This window comes from Neltuma alba, unplaced genomic scaffold, assembly GCF_004799145.2.
Source record: "Neltuma alba isolate B1F8T4 unplaced genomic scaffold, ASM479914v2 tig00004862_pilon, whole genome shotgun sequence".
Lineage (NCBI taxonomy): Eukaryota > Viridiplantae > Streptophyta > Magnoliopsida > Fabales > Fabaceae > Neltuma > Neltuma alba.
Genome location: NW_021633885.1, coordinates 66,716 through 93,690, shown reverse-complemented (window position 1 = coordinate 93,690; position 26,975 = coordinate 66,716). Strand labels below are relative to the sequence as shown.

General features: G+C 36.4%; 4 protein-coding genes across 5 annotated transcripts; 2 read left to right on the top strand and 2 right to left on the bottom strand.

Annotated features, from left to right (window-relative positions):
• Nucleotides 1–1,317: 1,317 nt before the first annotated feature.
• Nucleotides 1,318–10,990, top strand: LOC114745947 (phosphatidylinositol 4-phosphate 5-kinase 9). 2 transcript variants are annotated; one of them, XM_028934126.1, is made up of 9 exons: nt 1,319–1,472; nt 2,535–3,922; nt 4,700–4,867; nt 6,311–6,476; nt 7,683–7,793; nt 8,035–8,222; nt 8,869–9,026; nt 9,741–9,906; nt 10,384–10,990. In XM_028934126.1, exons 2-9 carry the CDS (start codon nt 2,661–2,663, stop codon nt 10,658–10,660), a joined length of 2,496 nt encoding a protein of 831 aa, XP_028789959.1. In that variant the 5' UTR covers nt 1,319–1,472; nt 2,535–2,660; the 3' UTR covers nt 10,661–10,990. The 2 variants fall into 2 exon arrangements, with proteins under 2 accessions (XP_028789960.1, XP_028789959.1); XM_028934127.1 differs by lacking the exon at nt 10,384–10,990 and having other exon boundaries at nt 1,318–1,472; nt 9,687–9,766.
• On the bottom strand, nt 9,033–13,968 carry LOC114745952 (protein SHOOT GRAVITROPISM 6). The gene is made up of 5 exons (XM_028934132.1): nt 13,787–13,968; nt 13,208–13,267; nt 12,247–12,339; nt 11,514–11,592; nt 9,033–9,123 (listed from the first exon to the last, which is right to left on the bottom strand). The coding sequence occupies exons 1-5, from the start codon at nt 13,877–13,879 to the stop codon at nt 9,074–9,076; spliced, it is 375 nt and encodes a 124-aa protein (XP_028789965.1). The 5' UTR covers nt 13,880–13,968; the 3' UTR covers nt 9,033–9,073.
• Nucleotides 13,969–17,216: 3,248 nt separating this feature from the next.
• Nucleotides 17,217–20,209, bottom strand: LOC114745941 (splicing factor 3A subunit 2). The gene is made up of 7 exons (XM_028934120.1): nt 19,915–20,209; nt 19,626–19,795; nt 19,173–19,249; nt 19,003–19,068; nt 18,713–18,787; nt 18,567–18,641; nt 17,217–17,889 (listed from the first exon to the last, which is right to left on the bottom strand). The coding sequence occupies exons 1-7, from the start codon at nt 20,064–20,066 to the stop codon at nt 17,485–17,487; spliced, it is 1,020 nt and encodes a 339-aa protein (XP_028789953.1). The 5' UTR covers nt 20,067–20,209; the 3' UTR covers nt 17,217–17,484.
• A 2,236-nt stretch (nt 20,210–22,445) lies between these two features.
• Nucleotides 22,446–24,865, top strand: LOC114745945 (ras-related protein RABC2a). The gene is made up of 6 exons (XM_028934123.1): nt 22,446–22,856; nt 23,196–23,264; nt 23,493–23,558; nt 23,900–24,021; nt 24,467–24,595; nt 24,673–24,865. Exons 1-6 carry the CDS (start codon nt 22,718–22,720, stop codon nt 24,781–24,783), a joined length of 636 nt encoding a protein of 211 aa, XP_028789956.1. The 5' UTR covers nt 22,446–22,717; the 3' UTR covers nt 24,784–24,865.
• Nucleotides 24,866–26,975: the final 2,110 nt, after the last annotated feature.

Below are 26,975 nucleotides of genomic sequence, written 5' to 3'. Positions count from 1 at the left end.
AACAAGTTGAATCCTATGCTTGGAACCTTGAAATTCTTTAATTCTCTGGACAAAAAAAGTACTGGCCAAGTTGGGTGGTGAGGATTTGGAGCTTTGTGGCACAAGTTTCCTCTGTGATTTATTTGTGTTTTTGGCTAGCTAGGAATCTAGCTCACTTGAAAGTCGATGATGCTTCAGGTTCTGTCCATTGCCCTTGCACCTGCAATATTCCTTGTGTCTCCTTTAACTTCTGTTTGACTTTTCTTCCAAGACTCTTTTATCTCCTCCGGGAATTGCGTCTCTCCCTTTACAAACTTCACCTTCAATCCAAAAGGCATTTCTTGGTCTTATGAAGGCTAAAAAGGAAAGCAACTTTCCCCTCCGTGAATTAATGCTTCCCATTTCCAGTCAAAAAGCAGTTAATAACCTTGTCTACCACAACACGACAGTGAAATATAGTTAAATAACATTTTATTTAATGGATGGCGTCATTTTCATTAATTCAATCAAATTATAAAAATCATCATTATGTTCATAGCAAGTGACGGTAAATATATTAAAAAATAAATGAGTAAGTAATAATCATGAGAGAGTAGCCGTTATAAATTAAGCCTTGGTCAAGAAAAAGTTCGCTGGAACCAAGTCACCTATTTCCTACTAATTACCAGCTACTAAGGGTGAGGTGGATGGACCCACAGCTACTAAACTGGTTCAAAGTTGAAACAATATTGCACCCGATGGTACTGCAATATAGATTGGAACCAATAATTTGCATTGTAGGACCGTCATTTTTTAGTGTGTGAAATTAAGTGGACAAAAAGTGAGTAAGCGATAAACATAACTTTTCAAAACTACCTTTTATATACGGTGGGCTTTTTGTGCGGCGGGACGGCCATCCCCATCACCCGCATCGGTACAAACCACGTCAAAACGAAACTCCTCTGTCCTAAACGGTGCGTTCCGTGTCATCCCCTGGGCCCACCCCGCGACGTACCTATTTGGCGTTCTAAACGGGACATGCCCATTTTGCTTGTATTAATTAAATTAATTAAACTAATTTGTAAAAATTGACAGCAGGGGAAGGTAGGCCGCGAATTAGATTTTGCCATTTTGGGGTATCATTTGATAATTATTAGATTATTAATAACGATAATAATAATTATTGAACTTAACTGTCAGATTAAAATACGCGCTGCTTATAGGTGGACAATATTGTCTTTTTAGTAGCCAGGTGATAGAATACGAGGACGAGGGAACGGTATTTTTGTAATTTTATTTTTCTTTAAAAAAGAATTTATTTTCCTTGAAATATAGTCTATCTCTACTTCTCTAGCTTAAGACAAAGACGAGTAGCTTGGGATCCGATCCCGTTTGATGATCGCCAGGATTGATCCGAAAGTAAAACTCTGGGAAGAAGAGAATGCCTCAAAGTTTTCAATGACCATTTCTTGTGTTTTACTGTCTCAATTCTCTACGACTCTCTTCCTTTGAAGGTAGTTCTATCTGCATCAATCTGTGTCTTCCTTTCTTGTTCAGTTACGGGCATTGAAGTTTGTCCATAGCCATAGGTTGCGACTTGCGAGCTCTTCTGCTTCTTGTAGTTATCTTCAATAATGTGCAGTCAATAATCGGATGTTAAGAACTTGCTTCTGTGTACTTTTTCCGAGGCTGTGTCTTTCTGTTATATTCCGGCTGCAGTATGTTCAACAGATTTATAGAAAATATTGATATTACTGATAGACTTTGTTCTCTTCGGAATCATCGTGTGGAAGAAGATTCTCTTTTTTCGGTTTCATCAGAAGTCCGATAGGCTTCATTATGAATATTATTTTGAGAACCTGTTTTGTTGAAATATGTATTCACCTCTCGGTTCTTGCTTCGTTTAGGAAATTCGGTGCTACAAAGTAGATATAGGAAACCTGAACAAAAAATATATTGCTCAACCATAACATGTGGAGCTGCGTTTATTTCTGTCGTGGAAGGACAAAGTTAATATTTGCAACTTTTGTCTCTAGTCTTTCTGGATTCTATATGCTTCCTCAACGCAACTGCTCTGTTTTGTGTGCAGCCAAGGACAATTCTGTGCGTTTCAATTTGGTTGAAACAACCAGATGTTCTTGCTCCTTTGTAGAGGAAAATTAAACTTGCTTATATTCAACTTTTCCATAAGTTAACATGTCAAGCTTACTGTTGGCCAAAAGTTTAAAAAAGAAGAAGACATGTTCAACTTACCATACAAATACTCTTCTTCTATCATGTGGATGATCGCAATCCTTATTTCTTTAGATTTACTAAGTTGTTATCTTGCATCCAAAATTTGCCATTACTTCCTTTTGCTTGTATAAGCAGTTCCAGTTGCCCTTTGTTTTTCTAATTACTGTGGTTGTATAATGCTTTCTGCAAACTCTGTGAAAATGACAGAGTGCTTAGTCACTGCTCTATAGGATTCAGTTGTGCGTCCGTCTATTGATGAACAGAATGTGTGTCTCTTCCTTCAATTATGATAGCAAATCTCTAATTTATGTTTTTTCCCTGACTCCTCTTCTCCTGTCAAGGTGAAAAAGTTTCAGGTGTAAATCTCCTGGTAAAATTTCCTATACGCAATCCTTCTTGCCTTGTAGCTGCTGGGAACCGGGAATACTTATAATTCTATAAGGAAATCTTCCTTTTTGCCATTATGCATGTCTGGCCCTGTGGCCATAGCTGATCGTTTGGATGGAGCACTTCCTTGTGCAGAGAGAACAAGGTCTCTTGATGCTGTTTCTGGTATAGATATATCTGTATTGACAAATGGTGAATCGGGTTATTCCTCTGAACTTGCTGGCTTTAGGTTTGGACAACTCTTACTTCCTAATGGAGAGTCATATTCCGGAGCCCTTCTTGGTAACATGCCTGAGGGCAAGGGTAAGTATGTGTGGTCAGATGGTTGTATCTATGAGGGTGAATGGAGACGGGGGATGAGACATGGTATTGGAAAATTACAATGGTCTTCTGGAGCTGTGTATGAAGGTGAGTTCTCTGGTGGCTACATCCATGGTACAGGAACATATGTTGGTTCTGATAAGTTGAACTATAGAGGTCGATGGCGGTTGAATCTTAAACATGGGTTGGGTTATCAAGTTTATCCTAATGGAGATATCTTTGAAGGCTCATGGATTCAAGGAACACCAGAAGGACCTGGCAAATATACGTGGGTCAATGGAAATGTATATTTAGGGAATATGAAAGGTGGGAAGATGTCAGGAAAAGGAACTCTGACCTGGATAAATGGGGATTCATATGAAGGAAGTTGGCTAAACGGTATGATGCATGGATTTGGAGCATATACATGGAGCGATGGAGGCTGCTATGTTGGAACCTGGACAAGGGGTTTAAAAGATGGCAAAGGAACGTATTATCCTCAAGGAAGCCGTCTACCATCTATACAAGAAGTCTACCTCAATGCCTTGAGAAAAAGAGGGTTATTGCCAGATTTGAGAAAACAGAACCAGGCACATATTCATCATGCCGCTTCAGTTGATATGGGATCTGTGAAGGTTGGTGACAACCACAGATCAAGCCGTGGTTCATCTGATAAACTTGTAAAGGGAAACCTGTTAAATCTGGAACAGTCTCGCAGCAGAAATGTTTCTCTTGAAAGGCGCTGGAGTCTTGAGGTGTCTATTGAGAAAGTTATTGGGCATGATTCAACATTAGGTTCAACAGAATCTGCCTTTGAAAGCGGAGATAAAGAGGTTAATTCAAATATCCCAATTTTGGAACGGGAGTATATGCAAGGGGTATTAATAAGCGAGGTAGTATTAAATAGTAGTTTTTCTTCAACATCTCGAAGGGCAAAACGGCTTCAAAAGAAACTTGCTAGAGAGATTAAAAGACCTGGTGAAGCAATCATCAAAGGTCACAGGAGTTACGATCTAATGCTCAGTTTGCAGCTTGGAATAAGGTAAAGGTCTCTATCCTGACTTGTTTCACTCACTTTTTGCTTTAGTATTTTCATGAATCACTGTAATGCCGCAAGATTTTGCCGTCTGCCATTGTCTGCTTGATTTCTAATTTAACGTAATGCATATGCAAACATTCTGAGGTGTTGCAGCTCTCGCAGTTTTGGTTTCATACTCCTATATGCGTGTGTATTTATCAGTGGCGCTTCTAGACAAACTTTTGTTAGGAGGAGATCTTAACAAAGTGATATCAATAGGTCTTCCTTATGGACATATTTAACTGTGTCAGAGGTCATGTTACTTTTCCCTTGTCGGGACCAGCAATTTAGATCGGAGGTATTTGACTCCAAAAGAGACTGAGGATATTTATTTTCTGCCTTCAACTTTTCTCTCTTTGAACTCTACATTTCTATTATAAATTAGTGATCCAGTGCAAAAGAATAACAAACTATGAAGATCACCTCCCCACTGCAGCGCGGAGGAAAAATGTAATTATTAAAATCCTCGTTTTGAGAAAGGAATACTGAGTAGGCATTTACCTCGGGTCAAAAGATTTTTGCTTCTCGTGTTTCCCTACTTCTACAGTAGAACTCAAGTGTCATATCCTGTTTGCTTTTGCTGATTTGGGTACCAGAGCATTAGGAGGCAACCATAAGCATTAGAGGCACATTTTCATACTAAAGCCAGAAGCTAAATAGTTATCCTGGTGCTATCTTTTATTTGTTTTTACTTGCATGGTTTTCCATTGCTGATGTAAAAATGCATTTTGCTGTGGTTAGATATACAGTAGGAAAGATTACACCCATACAGAGACGAGAAGTCCGCATGTCAGATTTTGGTCCCAGAGCAAGCTTTTGGATGAATTTTCCCAGAGAAGGTTCCCAATTGACACCTCCTCATCAGTCGGAGGATTTTAAATGGAAAGATTACTGTCCAATGGTTTTCAGGTTAGCAGTTAATCCTTTTGTAACTTTAAGCCATGACTGTTTAAGTAGCCTTTGTATAATTTATTTACTTACCAGGCATGCATGTAAATTTATCTAGATTTGGTAAGCTGCTTTGGCTCTTGAATTAAGTAGTCACTCTTGGCTCGTCGTAGATCTGGACAAGATGTTTTTGACTTCTTGGATAAGGGGAGAACATGTATACAGTATTCACGCTTCCAGCACCTGTTTAGAATAATTACTTCTTATCACTGCTTACAAATGGACAGTATTAATATAGATCGCATCATCACATGCATGGCTGATTCTTCAGTTTTTATGCTGTTCTCTCAAAGTTAAGAAGTTTGATATACCACTAGTATTTTCTATGGTTATTATTAATTTTCTATCTTATCCCCAGGGTTGGAATTGTCCCAAGGCTTTTTGTCATTACATTTATTTTTATTTTTGGATTGCATAAGGATTTCAGTAAGGAGCAGCGAAAAGATATAACTGGTGTAAAGACAGGGTACTCTTAAAAACACTAAAACTAAGAAAATGAAGAGCCGAAATTGGGTACAGAAAGCAAGAAAGCTATGAAATATCCGTGCACATGAGAAATGAAAGCCCCCTGATTCAACCATGAGCAGAACATGAGTAAGCCTTAAGCACAATTCTATTTCATAAGTTATGTGGGGGCAGAGATAGGCCCTTGAAGATGCAAGCATCCCACACCAGCCAAGTACACCATAGAAGTGTAAAAATCTACATACTGCTACAGAATTTTGGCCCTCCCTCCTTTTAGTCATAATCTCTATAGTGTATAGTGAGAGAGAAACTGCTCCAAATTGCGTGTACCTGTTGGCCCGAGGCTAACCAAGAAGTCCAGACAATCTATTCTGAAGGGAAAAAGGATGTATGGAGCCAGCAAACCCGAAACATTGCATGTCATCTTGTGCGCCATAAATTTCCTTCATCTTTCTTGTATACAATTACAGTGCCCTTGTGACATGAGTGCAAGTGTGAAGTTCAACAGTAAATCATAACCATGTACTTGTTTATTGAATCATATGGACGAGTTGAATTCTTGCATCACCTGCATGGGTACTTTCTGAGTGCTCTCTTAATGTGCACATTTTCGTTGGGCTGATAAATTAATCTGGGCAGGATCACTGGATGCTGAGTTATGCTTTGACTGGTATTGGATATTTTGTGACTTAATGTTTGGTTTGATGAGTTTGTTGGGATGTAAAAAACAATAATCATACGTTCTCTTTCTTCAGGATTACTGACAAAAAAGAAAAGGCAAACAACAATTAGAGAACTTTAATTGCAACCATGGCGGTTGACCTTTCACGCTTTCTAATTATGGTTATTCATTGGCAGGGATAGCTGTCACAGGCCCTATTTTCTCGTTCTAGTTTTAGGTATGGTTGTTATAATTGACCTCCTTATGACCTCTTGCAGAAATCTGAGGGAGTTGTTTAAGATTGATGCTGCTGACTACATGATGTCCATATGTGGAAATGATGCGCTCAGAGAACTATCTTCTCCGGGAAAAAGTGGTAGTGTCTTTTTCCTGTCCCAAGATGATCGTTTCATGATCAAGACACTGAGGAGATCTGAAGTAAAGGTGTGTTCAATTATTTACATTTTACATTCTTGTATTAATAATTATTGGGTTAAGGTGCATCCAACACCTGGAAGTATTTTCTTAGGTGTATCCAGCATCCTAAAGTATTTTTTTACATGCGCTCAATACTTTTTTTTTAGGTGCATCCAGCGCTTCAAAGTTTTTTTTTTTTTTTTAGGTGTGTCCAGCACCAAGGCAAAAAAAAAAACACTTCAAGGTATTGGATACAACTGAAAAATATTTCGGAGTGCCAGATGCACCACAAAATATTTTGAGGTGCTGGATGTACCTTAACCTATAATTATTTACCCTAAAAAGCATTATGTATGGAATATTTCATCATTTCATGTTGTGGATATCTCATTTTAATTTTCTTCTGTCCTTAGTGGACCCCATTTTATTCATCCTTTGCGCTTTAGTTCACCTATTGGCTTTTTGATAGATAGAAAATGTGGAATTAGAAATCAATATGTGCTGCAGAATGGCAGAATATACTTTGGAAAAGAATTAATCTGCCCCCAGTTTTTTAAGGGACTCAATACTTGTTTAAACAGTTGCTGGATGTTATAATTTTCTTCTCCAGTACAGATTGCAAGTTTCAAGGAGGGTGCATTCAAATTCTTCTTGTTGTAGCTTTGTTTTATCTGTGTAGCAAACACATCTAACTGTATGAAACAGTCATAATCTCTTCACATTTCATGGTCATTGATTAAGAAACCTTAGTTCAATATTTTGGAGGAAGACAGAAAATTGAAGGCAAAATAGTAAATCTGTAGAAATTCAGGAAGCTGCCATGTCTGTGTAGGTTGACCACTAGATTATTCAGGAAATTTCAAAGCAAAGTCTCTAGTATGCGCAACTTTGCAAATGAAAAATTAATTATAAGGAAGAAAAAATATAAGCAAAGCAATTCATTAGAAAGCACCCACTGACAATTCGTGAGCTTAATCCTCTTCAACCACCACTCACAGGTTGCGTGGTAAATTCTGGCCACATTGATCTTTTTATGGTATAATTTCAAGTGATAGAAATAATCTCCTATAAGTCTATGACATTGTTTTTATGTGAAATGGAAAACAAACTTTATAATACTTGTGGAAACAATTTGTGGTATGCATATTTGGCAATGATATTGACTTGCTCTTTACTAGTTCCTTTTTATTGGTTGTAAAATTCAGATAATAGTGACAGAAAATTGACTTGTAGGTTCTTCTACGAATGCTTCCAGACTATCATCATCATGTCAAGTCATATGAGAACACACTCATCACAAAATTCTTTGGTCTTCACAGGATTAAACCTTCAAGTGGACAGAAGGTAACATTGATTTTGATTCAGCAGCATTTTTCTGTGTCGCTTTTCAGGGTCATAGCAATAATTGTTAATAAAAGGACTTTGGCCTTAATACTTGCAATCTAGAATTTTTAATATACGCATGTTATTTACTACATAAAAAAATTGGACCCTATCATAATTTGCACATTTTATGCAATATGACTTTTCATAATCTGTTTCCTTTGTGAAGAGGCTAATGGATGTACATAAATTGGTTGTGCAGTTTCGCTTTGTTGTGATGGGAAATATGTTCTGCACAGAATTAAGGATCCATCGGAGGTTTGATTTAAAAGGATCATCCCTTGGACGCTCGTCAGACAAGATAGAAATTGATGAGAATACCACTCTTAAAGATTTGGATCTGAACTACTGCTTTTACTTGGAACCATCTTGGCGAGAGTCTTTGTTAAAGTAAGCGGCAGTTTAAAAAACCTTCTGACATTTCTCCATTACATTTGGCATATTTTCAAGACGAGAATATTAGAGAGGGAAAAAAGAATGGAATATTGTCCTTAGACAAAGCAACAAAGAGCAGAAGAGCAAATAGAAAACAAATACTCCTTTGGTCCTAATTATAAGACCCGATTGACTTATTTGAGGAGATTAAGGAAGTAAGTTAAGTTGGTTATTTATAATAAATAAGTGTTGTCATTCCTAAAATATCCTTGTTAATTAAGTATATTGGTTAAAACTATCATTATTAGAAGGATTATTTGGAAAAAAATGCATAAATATAAGAGACAAAATGGATTTGGGTCTTATAATTAGGACCAAATAAAAAGTCAAATTGGGTTTTATAATAAGGACCGGAGGAGTACATATATCTTATTATACTGCACATTATGGGTTCTTGAAGCGATTGTCCCATGGATCAGCGTAACTCGCACACATATTTTGATGTTGTATGTTATAACTACGTATTTTTTGTCACGAAATGGATCTTTTCCCTTTCCCCCATAAATTTTTGCTTTTTAGAAGTAACAACTGCCAAAAGGGCCGAATTTTGAAGCCTGGACCTTACCAGCAAATATGGGATATTTCCTCTATTTTTCTGCAGGCAGATTGAAACAGACAGCAAGTTTTTGGAAGCACAGCACATTATGGATTACAGCCTTCTCCTTGGTGTACATTATCGAGCCCCTCAACACCTGCGTTCTCTTCTGTCCCACAGCCGAAGCATCAATACAGATGGACTAGCAATGCTTGCAGAGGAAGGTAAGCGTTCGATTCGATTCATGAAAACAGATATACAACGTCTGGCTTTACATGCTTCTTGCGTAATTCAAATCACGGCTTGCAATTGATTTGAGGCCTCGTCATTTAGAAGTTCGCAAACAATAAGAAATTATCAAGTGAAGCGAATGATCATATATATATATATAGATAAAAAGATCAATTCTCATTAATAAACAAGTCTGAAGTTACAAAGCAGAAGAAGGACAAGAAGAAGGAAAAGGAGAACGATTATGCTGGTAGAAATGAAAGTAACCTATACTAAACCTGTTAAAAAGAGTCAACTTTTTAGCAATATCTTTGGGAATGATGCATGATGATCTGCCCGAGACTCGAGTGAAACGAATGACTACTATGGAAGGACAATGTCATGCCCCAACCTTAAGTGTAACCAGCAGACGATAGAAGCACTACTTATTTAAGCATTAGGCAGTAAAGGTGATTAATTCTCACAGGGACATTTACTTGTGGTCCTGGTTGGCCTTTGATTGACCCAACAATTTTAAGAAATCTGGGCTAAAACACTCACTTGCCATATAGCACAAGTATCACTTTCACGTCCAAATTATTAGGGGTACTAGTTCCCATATTACCAGAATATTTTCCCCCTATACATGTCATCTATTCTTGCTTTTCTGGTAGGACCTGAAAGGTGAAACTAATTAATTTGATGCACTGCTCCTGATCAACTGACAGACCCTCTAGAGGATGAAGCATCCAACTACCCACAAGGCCTTGTTCTGGTCCCTCGGGGAGAAGATGATGGTAGTGTTGTTGTGGGTTCACACATAAGGGGTAGCCGTTTGCGAGCTTCAGCTGCTGGCTATGAGGAGGTAGATCTCCTTCTGCCTGGTACAGCAAGGTATGGTTTCTGTACACGTTCAAATGGCCTTGCTAAGAATTCCTTGTGTCCCAGTGCTCTTGCTATCCTGTCAAGTGTGTTCGGAAAATATAGAGAAAATTGTGTTCACTGTTGTTTTAATCTCTGTAACCAAAACTTTTTTTTGAACATATTTTTCAAAGTCTGGGACTTGATACTTTAATTCCACAGTACATGGGATGCCTTACCACAAATTCAACTGCAAACATCAACTTTTCATGGTCTTTTCGGTGACTGGAGTCTTACTGGATCCTAAAAGGCTATGAGATTCCTAACTATTGCTACATGCTAAAATGGAGCTAATCCTTATGAAAATGATCTCTCATTTTTGTTTTGTTCTTTTTGGTACCTATTCACGTCACTTGGGATCAAAATTTTTCCTTCTTGCTAGAAAGATAATCTGTATGAAATTTTGGAGACTGAAGTTTTTTTTCCCCCTCTTCGCAACTTGTTGAGCAGACTTCAAATCCAGCTAGGTGTCAACATGCCAGCGAGGGCAGAACTGATTCCAGGAAAACAGGAGAAACAAATGTTCCATGAGGTGTATGATGTTGTTCTGTACCTGGGCATCATTGACATATTGCAAGATTACAATATGACTAAGAAAATTGAACATGCGTATAAATCTCTTCAGTTTGATTCATTATCCATCTCAGCCGTGGACCCTACTTTCTACTCACATCGCTTCTTGGAATTTATTCAGAAAGTGTTCCCACCAAATGCAATGACAGGTTAAAGTCGATTGATCCCCTTTGCTAGGGCCCCCCCCCCCGGGGGCCCCTCTATTTTTTGTGCACGCTGTTGGATGTAAGTGGCTGGCTGGGCCATAGCGACCTTGGTGATTGTGTTATTGGGAAGAGGTTTTATCTGATATTGTAAGTATTCTAAGGTAGATGACCCTAACAATTTGCTTCAAAGCTTGAACCATTGGGTGGAAAATGTGGGTTTAATTTTATCTTCTTTAGTTTGTAAAGATTCATGGCCTGATTTCGCCTTATATCCATTTCTTCCCACTGCATTTAAAGCTGTTCTTTTTATAATATAAAGTTTGGGTTTGATCTGTGTATCATCGCATCTATTGCAGCTTAAATCATGTCATGGATAACCCAAGGCAATTTTTTTAAACGCTCATACATAATTATTCTCAATGTGCTCAGGAGGACATTAGAATTACTCGGTTTTCTTGCTCCTGTTATGCAGAAAGAAGTTGGAAAGGGAAACATAAAGAGTGAAAACTGTAATGAAGTGATGCAATATCTTTGTGACAAACCAACGATCGCTAAATTTCTTTTCTACAGAATACAGCTTCAAAATATTAAGAATTAAGCAAATTACTAAGTCTTGGATAAATCACAAGCAATCTGTCTCATATAAAAAGGTACAGATGTCAAACAAATTGTGATGAATCAACTGACATTCCCTAATGCCCTAGCAAACCTTTAGCTTAGTATTACAAACCCCAATAACTTTCCCATATTATGTTTTTATTGATTATTCAACATTTGAAGCAATCAACTTCTAAAACAAGGTAGAAAGCAATATCTAGTATGTCAAGCTTTTACTAGATTTAATTAAGAACGCATTGATACCTGAGAAGAAGTGCAGCATGTTCATCGTCAGGTGCATAGAGAGCTCATATTCAATCACATGCAAAGATTCAGCAAGAAACTGTAACAGAAAAGATATATAAAATTATAAATATCTCTAGCATTTTAGAAGGGACTAACATCACTTCCCGCATAATGTCCAAAACTTGAATTTTATATGATCATTATTTTCATAACCACAATAAATATAATCACCTATCAATTTGCCGACTTTAAAAAGTGTATCAATTTCAGAAATATATTTGACCACTTCAGCAACTCCATTGGTTGTTTACATTGACCTAATGAAACATAATCTGAATTGCAAAACATTCTAAGGAATCCCATTTACCTGAATAAAACATCTCATGCATTCAACAGAAAGTTTGACCAAAATGTAATATTACCTCCAGTCTTTTATATAAAAGCTCGTTTGATTTTTATTTTGATCTTAAATATAAGACTCAAGTCCACTTTGTTTCTTATATTTATATATTTTTTTCCAAGTTAATCTTTGTAATAATGGTAGTTCTAGTTAATATATTTGATTAGGAAGGATATTTTAGGGAAAAAAACACATATATATTACAAAAAACTAACTTAACTAATTTTCTTAATTTACTCAAATTAATTTATTCAACTAGTTCTTATATTAAAGACCGGAGGTAGTATCTTTTTAAATATTACAACAATAATAAGAAAAACACGGGATGTTTCAGAAGTTAATCACACTCACATTAATTATCATGTCATCCCAAGTATCTTGATAAGATGGATCCTGTTTCAAGTCCTCAGCGCTGACATATGACTTCATCTTTGGAATCCAGAGCTTGCCAAGCACACAAGTAATTACAATTGGATTTGAGATCAAATTCTCAAACTTGTGACCAACACAAGAAAGCAGAACATGGCAAATAATAACTCATGAAGCCTTTGGTTGATTCGTTAATAAAATTTACAAATGACTAGTGAAATAAGCTAAGAAAAATAAAGAGGTTTTAGATCTGATAAACTGTCTGCTTACTTAAGTGTTTTAAAAGATAATAGAAGCTAATAAAAATGCAATCAATATTCTACAGAAAAGTAGAATGGGTGAGTATAATACTATTTATTGATGTGATTGTTAAGTGATTTTCTTTTACATCTTTTTTTTTTTAAAAAAAAAAAACCTAAATCCCCTGCAAGTGCATGAGGTCGCAGCTAGCATTTAAAGCTTCAATATTTAAATCAACTTATATTCATGCAAGAGAAAGTAATTCTAGAAGAACTATGAAATACTTTATGCGTTGATGACTTCGACCATAATACTAATTTAATTTAGCTAATGTTCTTTAGCTTTTTTTAAAGGACGTCTGTTATGGATTTGCGATCAGACAGAAAGCTAGGCTGCGCTAAAGATTATAAAGCTTTTTCCTTTAGTCTTGAATGCTAGATCTCCATTTTGCATTGTTTTCTTTTCTCCTAAAAAAATTCTTTTTTACCAAAAAAGAAAAGAAAAAGAAAAAAGAAAGCAGTATTACCATAGAGCTGGAGATACTATTTGAATCTTTATCGCAAACTAATCTTGCTGGTACCGCAACTCTCCGTGCATATAGAACTAAGCATAAACTATGCATTTAGCTAAACTCCTCCCTTATATCACGCAGAACATGAGACTTTAATATAATTCAAACTGAATCTCTAGCTCAAACAATTACCTCATCTTGCCAAAACAACTTGACATTTTTTGGAAATAAAGGTACCAGATGAGAAAGAACCTGCAAACAGCAATTATTTCTTCGAAAATAAATGCTAAAAGTTGAGACTAATCTACTGAGAAAAATTGATTTCAAGATATCAAGAAAATTGTTCAAAACAAGGGAAAATGTGCCTTCAAGTTTAAGTAAATCTGTAAACTAAAGATAATACAAAATAAGACCCCAAGAAAGAGACCACGGATGTAATCCTTATAATTGGAAAAAGATGTGTATGTCTCGCAATTCCTAATTCTCCCTTTGGGGCTTCAACTCTCACATAAAGTTCTTGTTTCAGTAATTCAAAAGTCGGAGACGATATGAATGAAGAAAAATTGCAGAAAGACGGGTGACAATATTTCTGTTCCAGCTGAAAGCTAGCACTGTTCTGTATATGCTAAGTTAAAGCAAACTAAAAATAGATTATCTCTCCCTCTCCCGCTGAGATTTAACCATAAGCCATGCAATAAGACTATAGGTATATAACAAACAATAATTTATTATGAAAAAAGTGCACCATATTCGAGGCTTATATGTTCTCACTATCAAAGTATCGGAAGCCAGCTGATCCATAGCCATTGGATCATGCAAAAGCACCACCGAACGAGCAAAAAGTCCTATACACAAATCCATCATAAATTATAAAATTAGGACTGTTGTGCTAAAAAAAACGATCTTGTAGTAAAAAACGACTATAAACCAAGGATCGCCCCTCAACAGCCGGTATATCAGCATGGGTTTTACACAAACTAAACATATCATTGGCATAAGATCGATGCTGCCACAATCCTGAGATGCATCTAGTAGCAATGACATGCCAGAAAAAACTTCTGCATGCATAGAATTTCACTTTCCCAACAAACGTGCGTAAATGCCTAGACATTTTGTGATAGAAAGGATTTCTTCAAGCAAAAACAGATATCAAACTGCCCTATGCATGAGAAAAAAATAGTCAAGCATCTGATAATCAAATTGAACTACCCTATGCTAAGTTCACTAGGAAAGAGTATCAAACCCTTACCACAGCAACTGCATTGGTGTAGGCCCGTGGAACAATCATCTTCAACAGAAAAGGCCAAAGAATGTTATATAAAATCATTCAACATTGGTTTTTAGGTGAAACTAGTAGATAGGGAATTGCCAGAACTAACAGGTTCCAAGAAATGAAGGAAATCCCTGGCGTAAATTTGATGGATAAAGAGAGGATTTTATTTACCTACTTGAAAATAAGCGGCATAACCGTCCTCCCTTCAATTGTGCACTGGCTGGAATTCATAGAATATCATTATAAATATCTGACGCGGAGTGGAACTACGTTATATATCTCAAGCCAGGCCATCCAAGCAGCAATTACTGAATATTCCGGAATCAAAAAAGAGACCTTAGAAGGTATAATCTCAGAGGTAGCAATTTTCTATAGCTTTGCCATAAAAGATTTATCGGTTTCCTTTATGTCTAGCGCTCGAACTGCGTATGCCATCACTTGAAAAATTTCCGCCATGTTTTCGAGTCGTTGAAACATTCAAATAAAAAAGCAAAGGAAATAATTAACAGTGCCGTCCTTGAACTTCTCTTCCGTTATCATTTCGCACTGAATGTCAAACAAGAATTTAAAAGCACCCTATGTCCTCCTCGGGATCCGCCGCGCAGCAATCAAGAACTAGGAGTGGGTTCCTGCAAATGCGATGCCATAAGATTCAGAGCGCAGTGAAATATGATAACAAAATGAACAAATAAATAAAGAGATAATCAAAGTTAAGCAATGTCTTTGAGAGAGGCCATGGAGGCCGCTCTGACGAATTACCGGCGAGTAACGACGCAGGAACCTGGACGGCCTCTGCAAGAGAGTGAAATAGATCAAAGCCTAAGAAGAAATCTAAGGAGCAGAAAGAAATATTTGCCCAGACCTATCAGAGTCTGCCATCGCGTGATGATCACCCCAGAGAAACAGAAAAGCGCGGGCAACATATAAATAAATTGGCGGTGGAATGGCACCGGTCGTTTTTTGCTCCAGTGAGCCGTCATTTATGAAGCGGTCAATTGAGATTAAATACTCTTATCGTAAAAACATTTCTAACGTATAAAATACAGATATAAAAAATTTTAAACTGCATTATCTTTTTAATAAAATATAATAATTTTTTAATTTTATTCTTATTTAATATATATTTTTTAAAAAATTATTTATATAATAATATATTCATATTAAAATTTTAATAAAATAATTTACAAATAGGATAAATTTTTTTTTCCCTCTTTCTACCTTATAAATGGAAGTAAGACAGCAGAAGTATACTAAAATCAGTCAATCAGAGCAGAATGGTCCTTTTCTTTCCCCTTGGTGAGCGGTCATTTTATTTTCTTTCTAACACCGAAGCCGTCGTAAAAGCCAAACAGAGTCTTTTTTTTTAAAAAAAAAAGCTGTAGAAAGATGTCAAATTAATCTTTGAAAAAATAATAAAATACCTTAAAAATTGCAAAATAACAGAACAATGTGAGTGAATTTGAAAACCCTAAATTAGACTTCTTGTATTATTTTAAAATTTTCAAATCCTGCTAAATCACATAAATGCTTTTTATTTTTTATTTTAAAGATTCCATCTACCCTTGGCTGATTTCCAGCAGACAACCCCTCCTACAGCTGGCCAACAGAGCTCCATGACATGTCACTGAAACTCCAGTTACCAGTCTTCGAAACTTTAGTGACTACGATTATATATATTGGCTACTCTTTTTTAAGCTATTAATTATATTTGTTTTTAAAACTCTGATAATTATTCTTATTTAGCTATTAACTACTCTAGTGTTACAATTGATTGCTTTCAATTTTAAAAATTTGATGACTACTCTTATTTAATTATTTACTATTCTTGTGTAGTTGATATCTATACGAAAATAGTTACTAGGAGTAAAAAGAAATGTTGTTATTTTACAATATTTTAAAAATTTAAAATAGTATAAGAAATCTGATTAGAAATTTAAAAATTCATTCATTCTAATTTGCCTTTTAATATTTTTAAAGATATTTTATTATCTTTTTTTCATTAATCTTCCATTCATCAATTATCTTTAACTTTTTTGGTGTAAAGAAACCACTCAGTTCTCATTGACGTGATTGATTGCTTCATTAATGACAGCTTACTGGTGGAAAAACCGACGGTGGCCACTTCACCGCCAATTTAATTATTAATTGTTAATCAACTATCAAAGCATATAAAAATAGGCAAAGAGACAATTTTATCTTGATTTTATTTTTCTATTTTTTTTTACTAACACGTTATTTGTTATTAATAAAAAAATAATAAATACTCTTCCGGTCCTTATTATAAGACCCATTTGACTTTTTATTTGGTCCTAATTATAAACCCCAATCCATTTTGTCTCTTATATTTATATATTTTTTCCAAGATAATCCTTCTAATAATGATAGTTTTAGCCAATATACTTAATTAGCAAGGATATTTTAGGAATGACAACACTTATTTATTATAAATAACCAACTTAACTTACTTCCTTAATCTTCTCAAATAAGTCAATTGGGTCTTATAATTAAGACCGGAGGAGTACAATTGTATTATTCAAAAACTAAAATTGCACATTTACTATAAAAATTTTTATGATCATTGGCGAAGTTATTATTGTTCAAAAGCTGAATAATGCCCTCACTCAAGACCCAACGCAAAGTTAATATGCATAACTCAAAATAGATGACTTGTTACAAGTATTGTACGATGAATCCAATACATATAGACTCGTTTAGAATAATTTATATTTACAAAATATAAAATAAACATGTAACAAAAATTTTATTCTAACTTACGTAAAATATGTTTATAATTATTTTTGAATGCTATCCTAAACAGACCCATACTCGTCCAAAAATAAAAATCCAATACATCTACACCCGTTGGCTTCCGGGGAAGAGCTAGTTTCAAAACCCCGCCCCTTCCATTCCAACCCCACACAAAGGCACTGATGCAAAATGCTAGATGACTTCATAATCTAAAATCGTAATAGTAACTTGTCCTTTGTATTAAGAATCAATGAAGATGCAGATCAAAAGAAAAGCGCGCAAGTAATTCTAAAATGGCCAACAGCTCCTTTTCCTTCTTTTCTCTTCTATTGTTTCGGGAGACCAAATGGCTTAGTTACAGTCCTCAGTCTATAATCTGCCAACCCAGCAGCATCGTTCCATTAGTCCAAAAAGACATTGCTCTCGCATTGAAGTATCCATAACGAACCTACTGCCCCATTCTAGGTGGCGGTGGTGGTGGTGGTGGATGACCAACCTGACCCTGCATTTGTTGTCCTGGAAAACCTTGCCCAGGTGGCAGAGATGGAGGCCTAGCACCCATGCTGAAACTTGCTGTTGTGCTACTGCCAACAGGAGGTGCAGATCTAGGGCCATTTGACATAGGAGGTGGCGGCGGCAATGATCCAGGCATCGGAGGCGGAGGGGCTCTGGGAGGATTTCCAGGAGGTGCACCAGGTGGTAAGCCTTGGGGCGGAGGAGGTGGTGGTGGTGGAGCTTGAGGCGGTGGAGGCAAAGGCCTTGGTGGAGCACCAGGGGCAGCTGTGCTATTGGCTGTTGAGGGAGGCTGGGGTTTGTTTGCCTCTGGCGGCTTCGGTTTGAAATACAATTGCAACTGCAAAATGTAATACCCCATTTTTCACATTAGAAAGTAGAAATAAAAGCAATCAGCAGTCAGCTCCTTTGCTTGATTCACAGTTCGCATCAAGGTGTGCTTTAACTTGATCAAACTCCGGCAATTGATGTATACTTAAATAGTTGCAAAAGTTTTACACACCAGAATCCTTGTATGAAGTTTCATCACCTTCTATATATTACTTATACATGCCTGAGCATTCCTTTTCTTGACAAGTACTACCTCCGGTCCTAATTATTGACTTATTTGAAGAGATTAAGGAATAACTTAGTTATTTGTAATAAATAAGTGTCATTCCTAAAATATCCTTGCTAATTAAGTATATTAACTAGAACTATCATTATTAGAAGGATTATCTTGGAAAAATGTATAAATATGAGAGAAAACATGGATTGGGGTCTTATAATTTGTCAAACGGGGTCTTATAATAAGGAAGTATAAAATTTGGTTAAATACTGTTTACTTGTCTTTTCATTTTCAAAATTTATTTCAAAGGGGGGAATGTTGATTATAAATGTATTCATCAATCGAAACAGAAACTTCATCAACATAATTACTGATCCCACAAATGTCAGACAAAGATGTGCACAAATCAACTTGTACAGTCAAGGCATCAACGCACTGGAAGAAAGAAATCAAAGAATAAAACCACTGACCGTAAACATCTTTGTGTCTGGGTCCCAGTGTGAGAAAAACTTTGGAGTTGACTTATCAATCTCTATGCTGGGAACCTAAAAACGTAGAATAATCAGCACAAACAGTGAAATGCAAAGGTGAGCCATTCACAACAGCAATGACATACCTTAAAAGCAATGATTTCATATGGTTCAGCTGCGCACAAAAGATACTGATATCTCTTATCAAAGGGTTGCACTCTCTGTATCCAAGAAAATATGAATAGAAATTATAATAATAATGTGAAAGAACTAAACACTAACACAGGTTTTTCATGCATAATTAATTAAAAATGCCGTAAGACTTCATTATAATAAATTACTAGTAGTTGGCCAAACCAGCAAAAACCTTAAAAGGCAGGAGAAGGTATTAGAATTTAGAAGAAATTAAAAGCAATATAATATAATAAGAGTCTACCTGCTCATAAGAAGACATAAATCGATGCCTTGGCTTTGTTAGGTCTTCAATCTCAGGATATTCAATCTAAGTCACATGGCAAAAGTAAATATAAACAAAATAATAATATCTTATGTCAAAAGAATTTTATTTTATATATATAAAAGAATAATACTGAGCTGACGGAACACCTGGAAAAGAAGAGATCTCTGATTTGTCTCTGGATCATATTGCTTGGTCACTCGGTACCCAGGTCTACCAATCTTCACTGTCAACACATTGAATATTCAGGAAATAAGTTTCATTTTATTTATTCAAGAAGATGGTAAGAAGAAAATTTTGCTTGGTTTAAACAAAAAGGTAAATGTGTTTTTCTTAAATCTGTCAAATTTCAAGCTATATGCACATCAAAGCGTTAAGAAGCACCAAAGCAAAGAATAGTGACACATTTGGTACCCACAAGCTATCCAGATTATATATATATTGATTCGCTGAATGAACCAAACCGTTCTTTCTAAAATAAATTTGAATTTACATCTAATCTAGCAAAGTAAAGCCCAAGCCACCAGGCTAAGGATGATAGTGATGCCTAAAACATATTTCCCAAACAACATTTCCCTTCACCAAATGTAAATAAGATTTACCTGTCTTACGAATGGAGACTTTACGCTTGTGGGGCTGAGGTTGAGCGGGCGACTCTTTGGCCTCGCGAGCTGCTCTCTTAGCCAAATTGGTCTGATGCCGCTTACCCTGTGTGTGCGCCAGATAATTCCCTTCATTGTTGTGCAAAGTGAGACAGAGCTTGCACTCATAGCTTCAAAATATAAAAACAGCGAATACAAGAGAATCCCGTAAGCAATTGAATCTGAGAAGCACAGGGAAAAACACAAAGTGTAGGGATGTCCAGCTAAAAGAGGAAGTGAGAGGGAAGACCTGCCAAGATGATTGCGCATGAAGTAGGGGTCTTTAGCAAGGTCAATAGTCTCGAGGGCAAGTCGGCGGAGACGCTCACGACGGTCGATGGCTTCGTTCTGGGCGGAGGCAGCGCCTCCACTGCCCGGCTTCGAACCCCAATCGCGATCCATTACTGCTGCTGCTCCCGCCAATCACTGCGGCTGCTTCACAACTGTGTCGTGATGTCGTCCGAGGCCACTGAGGAACGAGGATGAAGACGATGACGCAAAATTGGGAACCCCAGGCCGCCAAACAACACGCAGGCAACGCATTATGGATGCCGTTTGTTTTTTTGTTTTTTAATTGTTCGACTTCAACCTGGTCCGGATCATCCGGTTGCAAGCTTGAATATGATCCGAGATGCCCAGCCCACCAACGAATGGACAGACTACAGTCAGAGGTCAGAGGATTGGCCTGTTAGCAAAGTCAAGTCATAGCCCTTAGCCCCTTACTTTGTTTTTGGAGTATTTAAAAGACCTTTTTTTTTGCCTCAGGAATATTAAAAATACTTTATAATTTAACCTAACTTTTATAGATCAAAATTTCCATCATAAAAATAGGTTACCATTAATATTCTACAATTTTTGTTTATGTCATGAAAATTATAAATTTTTTCCAACTATGTAAATTATAATTTAATGTTTAAATCTCATAAAATATACTACTTGTAATATCAAATTTTAATTTTTTAAAAGAATGAATATCAAGGTAAAAATATTTATAAGTAATACCAGCTTATTAAATAATTAGTTAAGGTAATTATTTGTAATAAATATAAATTGATTTTATTAAAGTGTTCTTTTTAATTATAACTATTTTGAAAACTCCTTAACATATGTAATTAATAAGGATATTTTAAAAAAATTTGAAAGATAAAATGAATTAAAATTTTATATTTAGAATAAATTTAATTTTTTACTAACTCAAAGAATGTAGTAATTTTTTTTAACGGTTCTTTCAGTTTTTTTTTTGGACCAGCAAATGGTTCTTTCAGTTTAATTTGTAAAACTTACAAGTTATTATATTGGCCCCCAACCGAAAAATCACAAGTTTTTTAATCCCCAGTTCCGGAAGTCACAGTGGCAACGTGTCGGAAGCAGGAAGACGGAGGGAGTGGTAGAGGTGGTGGTGGTGGGGACGAATCTGCGAGAAAGAGCAGAGCAAAGGCGAACCACCGGCACAATGGCCCCAGTTCCATCAAAACGTGGGACATCCGAATCAATCAAGCACTTCCCCTTCCCCTGCCCTCCACCTAAAGTTTCTTTATATCAAGTAACTCTCTTCCTTACCAGCTTTCCACCAATCCCTCGAGCTATTCATCATCTGCATGCTGCTAAATATTCTAGCTCCGCAATCATGATCCCCCTCGAGTCTTCGCTTTCCCTTGCTTCTCTCTGTTTCTGTTCCTTTTTTTTTAATTTGGTATTTTCCTAAGATTCATAATGAACAGAGCTACATTGTCCTTTTCAGTCCCGCCAACATCAGAAAAAAGTTCCACGGAAAGGCATTGTTATGGAGCTATTATATGTCTCATTAATTTTGAGGATTAAAATAACGTCTGCGTGCAAGAAGTGTCTTGGGAAAGGAAACATCTTTGGTGTAAAGAGTGAGCATATTAGTGTATTATGAGTCGTGAAGAATCCTGTAATGAAAGGAAAAGCAAATAGTGACCTCCCACCCAACATCACACCGGAGGTTTTGTTATTTTGCTTTTCTGCCATTTGAGAGGGCCTCTTCACCCGATGGGTCATGCCATCTTGATCTTTCACGCCCAACTGCCTCACCCACATCCATTCTTTAAATGTTTCGGCCCCCTTTTTCAGTTCTACCTCCTATTCTTAATATAAAATCCTGTTTGATTTTTATTTTGGTTATAAATATAAGACCTCCATCCACTTTGTCTCTCATATTTACTTAATTTTTTTTAATATAGTCCTTCTAATAATTATAATTATAGTTAATACACTTGATTAGTAAGGATATTTTAGGAAAGACAATAATAACTAACTCAACTTATTTCCTTAATCTCTTCAAATAAGTCAACTGACTCTTATAATTAGCACGGGAGGTAGTATTAAGATCATCCCAGATGCAAAATGATTAGCCTTTTATATGATCTGTGTGTAGCAGACTAATGGGCATCAAATTAGACGCAATTAAGGTATTGTTCACGTTAAAGATTTTGCTTGAGCAAGTTCCCGGAAATGAAAACGAAAAAGCTCTGGCACTGAAGGTTTTCAGTAAAGAGATCAAAGGCAAGGATGGTGCTGTTTTCAAGGGTCTGTGCCTTCCTAAATCGATTGGCACCCCTTTTTTATTCGGTTTAATGATTGTTGGCTTAAAAAAAGTGCCTTATACCTTACCAAGAAGTGAAAACACAAAAGCAAACATCTTTAAAGGGCATTGCTTACGGAGCAAACCATCCCAATCCCTCACCCGTGGGGCTTGGAATTTGTAACTTGAGCACCGCATATTGGTTGATATTTGAAGTTGGGGAATTTATAAGCTCAGAAAAAGAAAAGAATAAATGCCTTGGTGAGTCAGTTGAGTCTGAAGAAACTCAGACCGAGGTGGCCGTTTTCTTTAATCAAATGAAAGATGCCCCATTGCACTTCATTACAGGGGTATCTTTAAGCTTTTCTTCCCCTTTTGCGCTCTCTCCCTCCCCCCACATCCTTATATATGTACGTTTCTTTCACTGTACTTTCTAGAGAGATAGGCAGAGGGAGTCCATTGAAAAAGGATTCATCAAACAGAGAAAGGGGGGAGAGCGAGAGAGAAAATGAGTTCATCTTCAGGTCAGAGCAGTGGGTATGATCTCTCTTTCAAGATCTTGTTGATCGGCGACTCTGGTGTGGGAAAAAGCAGTCTACTCGTCAGCTTCATTTCAAACTCTCTTGAAGATCTTGCCCCCACCATTGGTATTTATCTAATCCCTCATTTTCTTATTCATTCTGTCAGGTTGCTCAGGAAATCTTGGGCTTGAACCTGTCATGACAAGACACTAATATATTGATTGCTATTTTCCACCCCCAATCTGAACTAAACAACCGACGGATTTCATTTGATATTTCTTTTAGATTCGTGTCAAGCAAACAGAGTCTTCTGATTTCCTTTCCTAAATTTACAATCCACTTTCTGGGAACTTCTTAAATTGGTTTCAATGATAAGTTGGCAGACCAACTTCGAACCTTTTAGAAGCTGCTTTCCGTTTCTGAAATGATCTAATCTAACTTTTCCTTTGTCTCCATCATGTGCAGGCGTTGATTTTAAGATCAAGCACCTCACGGTAGGCGGGAAGAAATTAAAATTAACAATCTGGGACACTGGTAACTTGCACTCAAATCTTGTGCTTCCATCTGATTCCTGAAATTATGCTCTTTTTTCTCATTAATATTCCCTCTGCAACTAGACTTGTGGAAGCATTTATATTGGAAGCAAACAGATGGAATAGAATATATCCTTTATCTGAGTCATAGCATGTGGAGTATATGTCCATTGACACAAGTGACTGTTCAGTAATGCTTTCACTTAATAAAACATTATATATGTTGCAGCTGGGCAGGAGAGGTTCAGAACTCTAACAAGCTCATATTATAGAGGAGCGCAAGGAATCATTCTGGGTATGCTAAACTTGTTCTAAAATTTATATGCATGTTGAGTTCTGGCTAGAGGCCTCTGTAGAGAATTTCTTTATGCAAAATCCGGTAGGTGAAGCTAGCTTTAAACTATATTATGACTCTTGATACTGTAATTGATGGTCATGGCTTGGCATCAGTTGTGTTGGAGTGAGGCCTGATATATGATGATCAAATTAAGAATTTCCTGGGAATAATTTCCTTTATTGGGAATTACAGTTTCAGGCCATGCCTTTATGACTTTGGGTCTTAGTATGTGAGCGATTGTTAACAACATCAGTGATTTGGAATTGGTATAACACAGTGCTTATTTGCTTTCGTTTCAGTCTATGATGTTACAAGGAGAGACTCATTTACAAACTTATCAGAAATATGGTCTAAGGAAGTGGAACTCTATTCAACTAATCAGAATTGCGTGAAGATGCTGGTTGGCAACAAAGTTGACAGAGTAAAATTTCTGCTATGATTTTGTGTTTGTACTTTGTATATACAAGTTATGGGAACGAACTGGTGATTACAGGGAAATCTTCCATCAATAGAATTGCCGGGAAATATATTTTTTGTGGTATCATGAATTATGAATTTTTGATCTTATCTCCATATACTGGGGTAATGAATGAAAATTCGGGTTCTATCTTCCATGACCATGTGTCTCTGCTCAGTGAGGCACAAGTCTAATCAATTTATACTGCGACAGTTTTAGGCAGAATAAACAATGGTGACATAGGCAACGGGATAAGGCCTTAATAAATTAAATGAAAAGCGTCCCTTTCCTAAGGGCAAGCCCTGCATGCTTAGGATAATCATCTTTTGAGGGTTCTTGTCCTTGCGCAACTTTTTTCTTGAAGTGATCTGTTCATTAGTTTACGTGACTGTTATTTATTTGTGTTTAGGATTCTGAAAGGGTTGTGAGTATAGAAGAGGGACTGGTTCTTGCCAAAGAGTTGGGCTCCTTGTTTCTGGAATGCAGTGCTAAAACTAGAGAAAACGTGGAGAAATGCTTCGAGGAACTTGCTCTAAAGGTACATTTTGGAGACTCAGATTATTCTGCGCATTGTTAACTAGACATGGATATAACAAATTGGGTATTGTTTGATAGATAATGGAAGTTCCTAGCCTTTTGGAAGAAGGATCAACCGCGGTAAAAAGGAATGTTTTAAAGCAGAAACAGGAACCCAAATCATCTGAAACCAGTGCTTGTTGCTCCTAAGATGCAGCATTGTGGACGGTGAATCTTTATTAGCCCAGCTTGGACACACCTTGTATATTTAAGCCAGGCCCCAAAAAAAAAAAAAAAAAAAAAACCTTCGTTTCTGACTAGTCATTGTCTGCCCGTTGCATTATACTTTGTAGTACAAATGATAAATGGCGCTCAGATTATGTTTATTATCTTTTATAAATATGTCTTGCCTTCATGTCTCGATATTATTTTGTATAAAACCAAGTTGGTAAAACCATGAACGTATCAACCAAACCAACATTCTATAGCTAAGAGAAAGCATGTTAAAGATAATGAATACATAAAAAGCAGAAGAAAAACTCAGGATAAAATGATGTCTATCACTTCAAATAGTAGCAAGAACCACCAGCAACTTCTATAAAATAGCTCAAAATAGAGATCTGAAGAAGAATAAAACTATCTTTTACCTTTTATATCTTTCTTTAAAATATTATATAGTTAAAATGTATTAATTTAGTCCAGACCGATCTGATTCTGGTTCAATCACTGCCCGACCACTGAACAGTGAATCAATCTGTCAGCTTCGGTTCAATGGCGGAATCGGTTTTTAATGCCTGGCTATCATGATCAGCGGAGGCTAGAGAGAGGAGATTCAATCAAAGGATATCCACAGGGAAAAAAAACTTAGCCTCACCGTGACCACAAACTCGCGTCGTTATTTGTATTCCTAAAAAGAAAAGACGAAAGTAAGTTATAAAGGGAAGAGGAGAAGCATTATCCTGTAGAAGTTAGAAGGGTTCGATTGCTGAGTGGGTTAAAAATGGAGTCAAAAAGGGAGCACGCAAATAATTAGTACGTTGCTGGAAATTAAAGCTTCCCAGCCACTTTTATTCCACCCACCATGTAAAACATATACAGCACCATCATATATTCTTCCCTTTATTTTTTCTATCGAAAGGACAATCATATATTCAACCTCTGTCACTGGCAATCTCGAAATCTCACCATCTTTTGTTGCCGACAACCTTCCACTACACACACAGTTGACCTGACCCCTATTCTTCGTTAGTTCCAAGTTCGGACCGGTCCTTTTGTGCGTGTGATTTATCTTGTAAGGACCAGATGTGGGGTCGAAATCACCATAATCCCACATTTTTCCTTTTAGTATTCTAGGTCAAAACGTTGACTAAGCGATGCTTGTGGAGAAACGTGTCCCACGTAATTTGACTACATATGTTTATGTTGGAACAAATAACACTATAGGTTCGTCTTCCACCCAAATAAGCTGTGGCCTGTGGGTGACTCTCGCCCAGTCTGGAGTGAATGATGCAGCTCATCAATATAAAATACCATCCACGCATATAATCCATAATAAATCATAAGCTGCGTGGATGACTATTCCTCTAATTTTCTATAAGATGAAAAAAAATATTTTTCAAGAGCTTATATTTATCCTGTATATCAAATAAATTACTGGTCATAGGTCTATTTAACTTTGTAATGATTGTCTAGGTGCATCATTTTACTTCTAAAAAATGCAAACTCCATCACTTGAATCGAAGTGCTGACAAGTTAATTCAAAATACTATTCATCTGATTTTTAATATAAGACTTATTTAACTAATTTGATTAAATTAGAAAAATTAGTTAAGTAAGTTAATTATAAGAGATATGATATATTTTTTCTAAATACCATAATCATTTTCTTTGGTATCCTCACTCCCTTTCCTATTTGATTATGGTTAAAAAAGTATTAATAAGATTAATTTAGAAAAACTGAATAGATCTTATATTTAAGACCTAAATTAACTCAACAATTATATATATTGTATATTAATAAGGACGGGAGAATTATATTGTAAAATCACATGATATAGTATCTAATATAATCGTCCAAAAGTCAGGTGAAAAAAAAAATACTCGTCCAAAGTACCTCCTTTTTTTTTGTCCAGTACAACTATTTTATATCGTGGTGCCATTTTTTGCGATCAGCGGGACTCGTCGCGCTCGAAAACGAAAGAAGATATCCCAAATGATGTAATCCACTACGTACTTTGGGTTTGAGGTTTTGTTGGTGGGCGGTGGCGAACCCGTAGCATAGGATTACTGTGTTTCTTTTCCTTTGATACCCCTCAACTTTTGTTTTCTCTTTCTCTTTCATAAATTACTTGCTCGTGAAAACAAATGAAGAGGTTGTGAATCCAATCCAATTTTGATTGGGT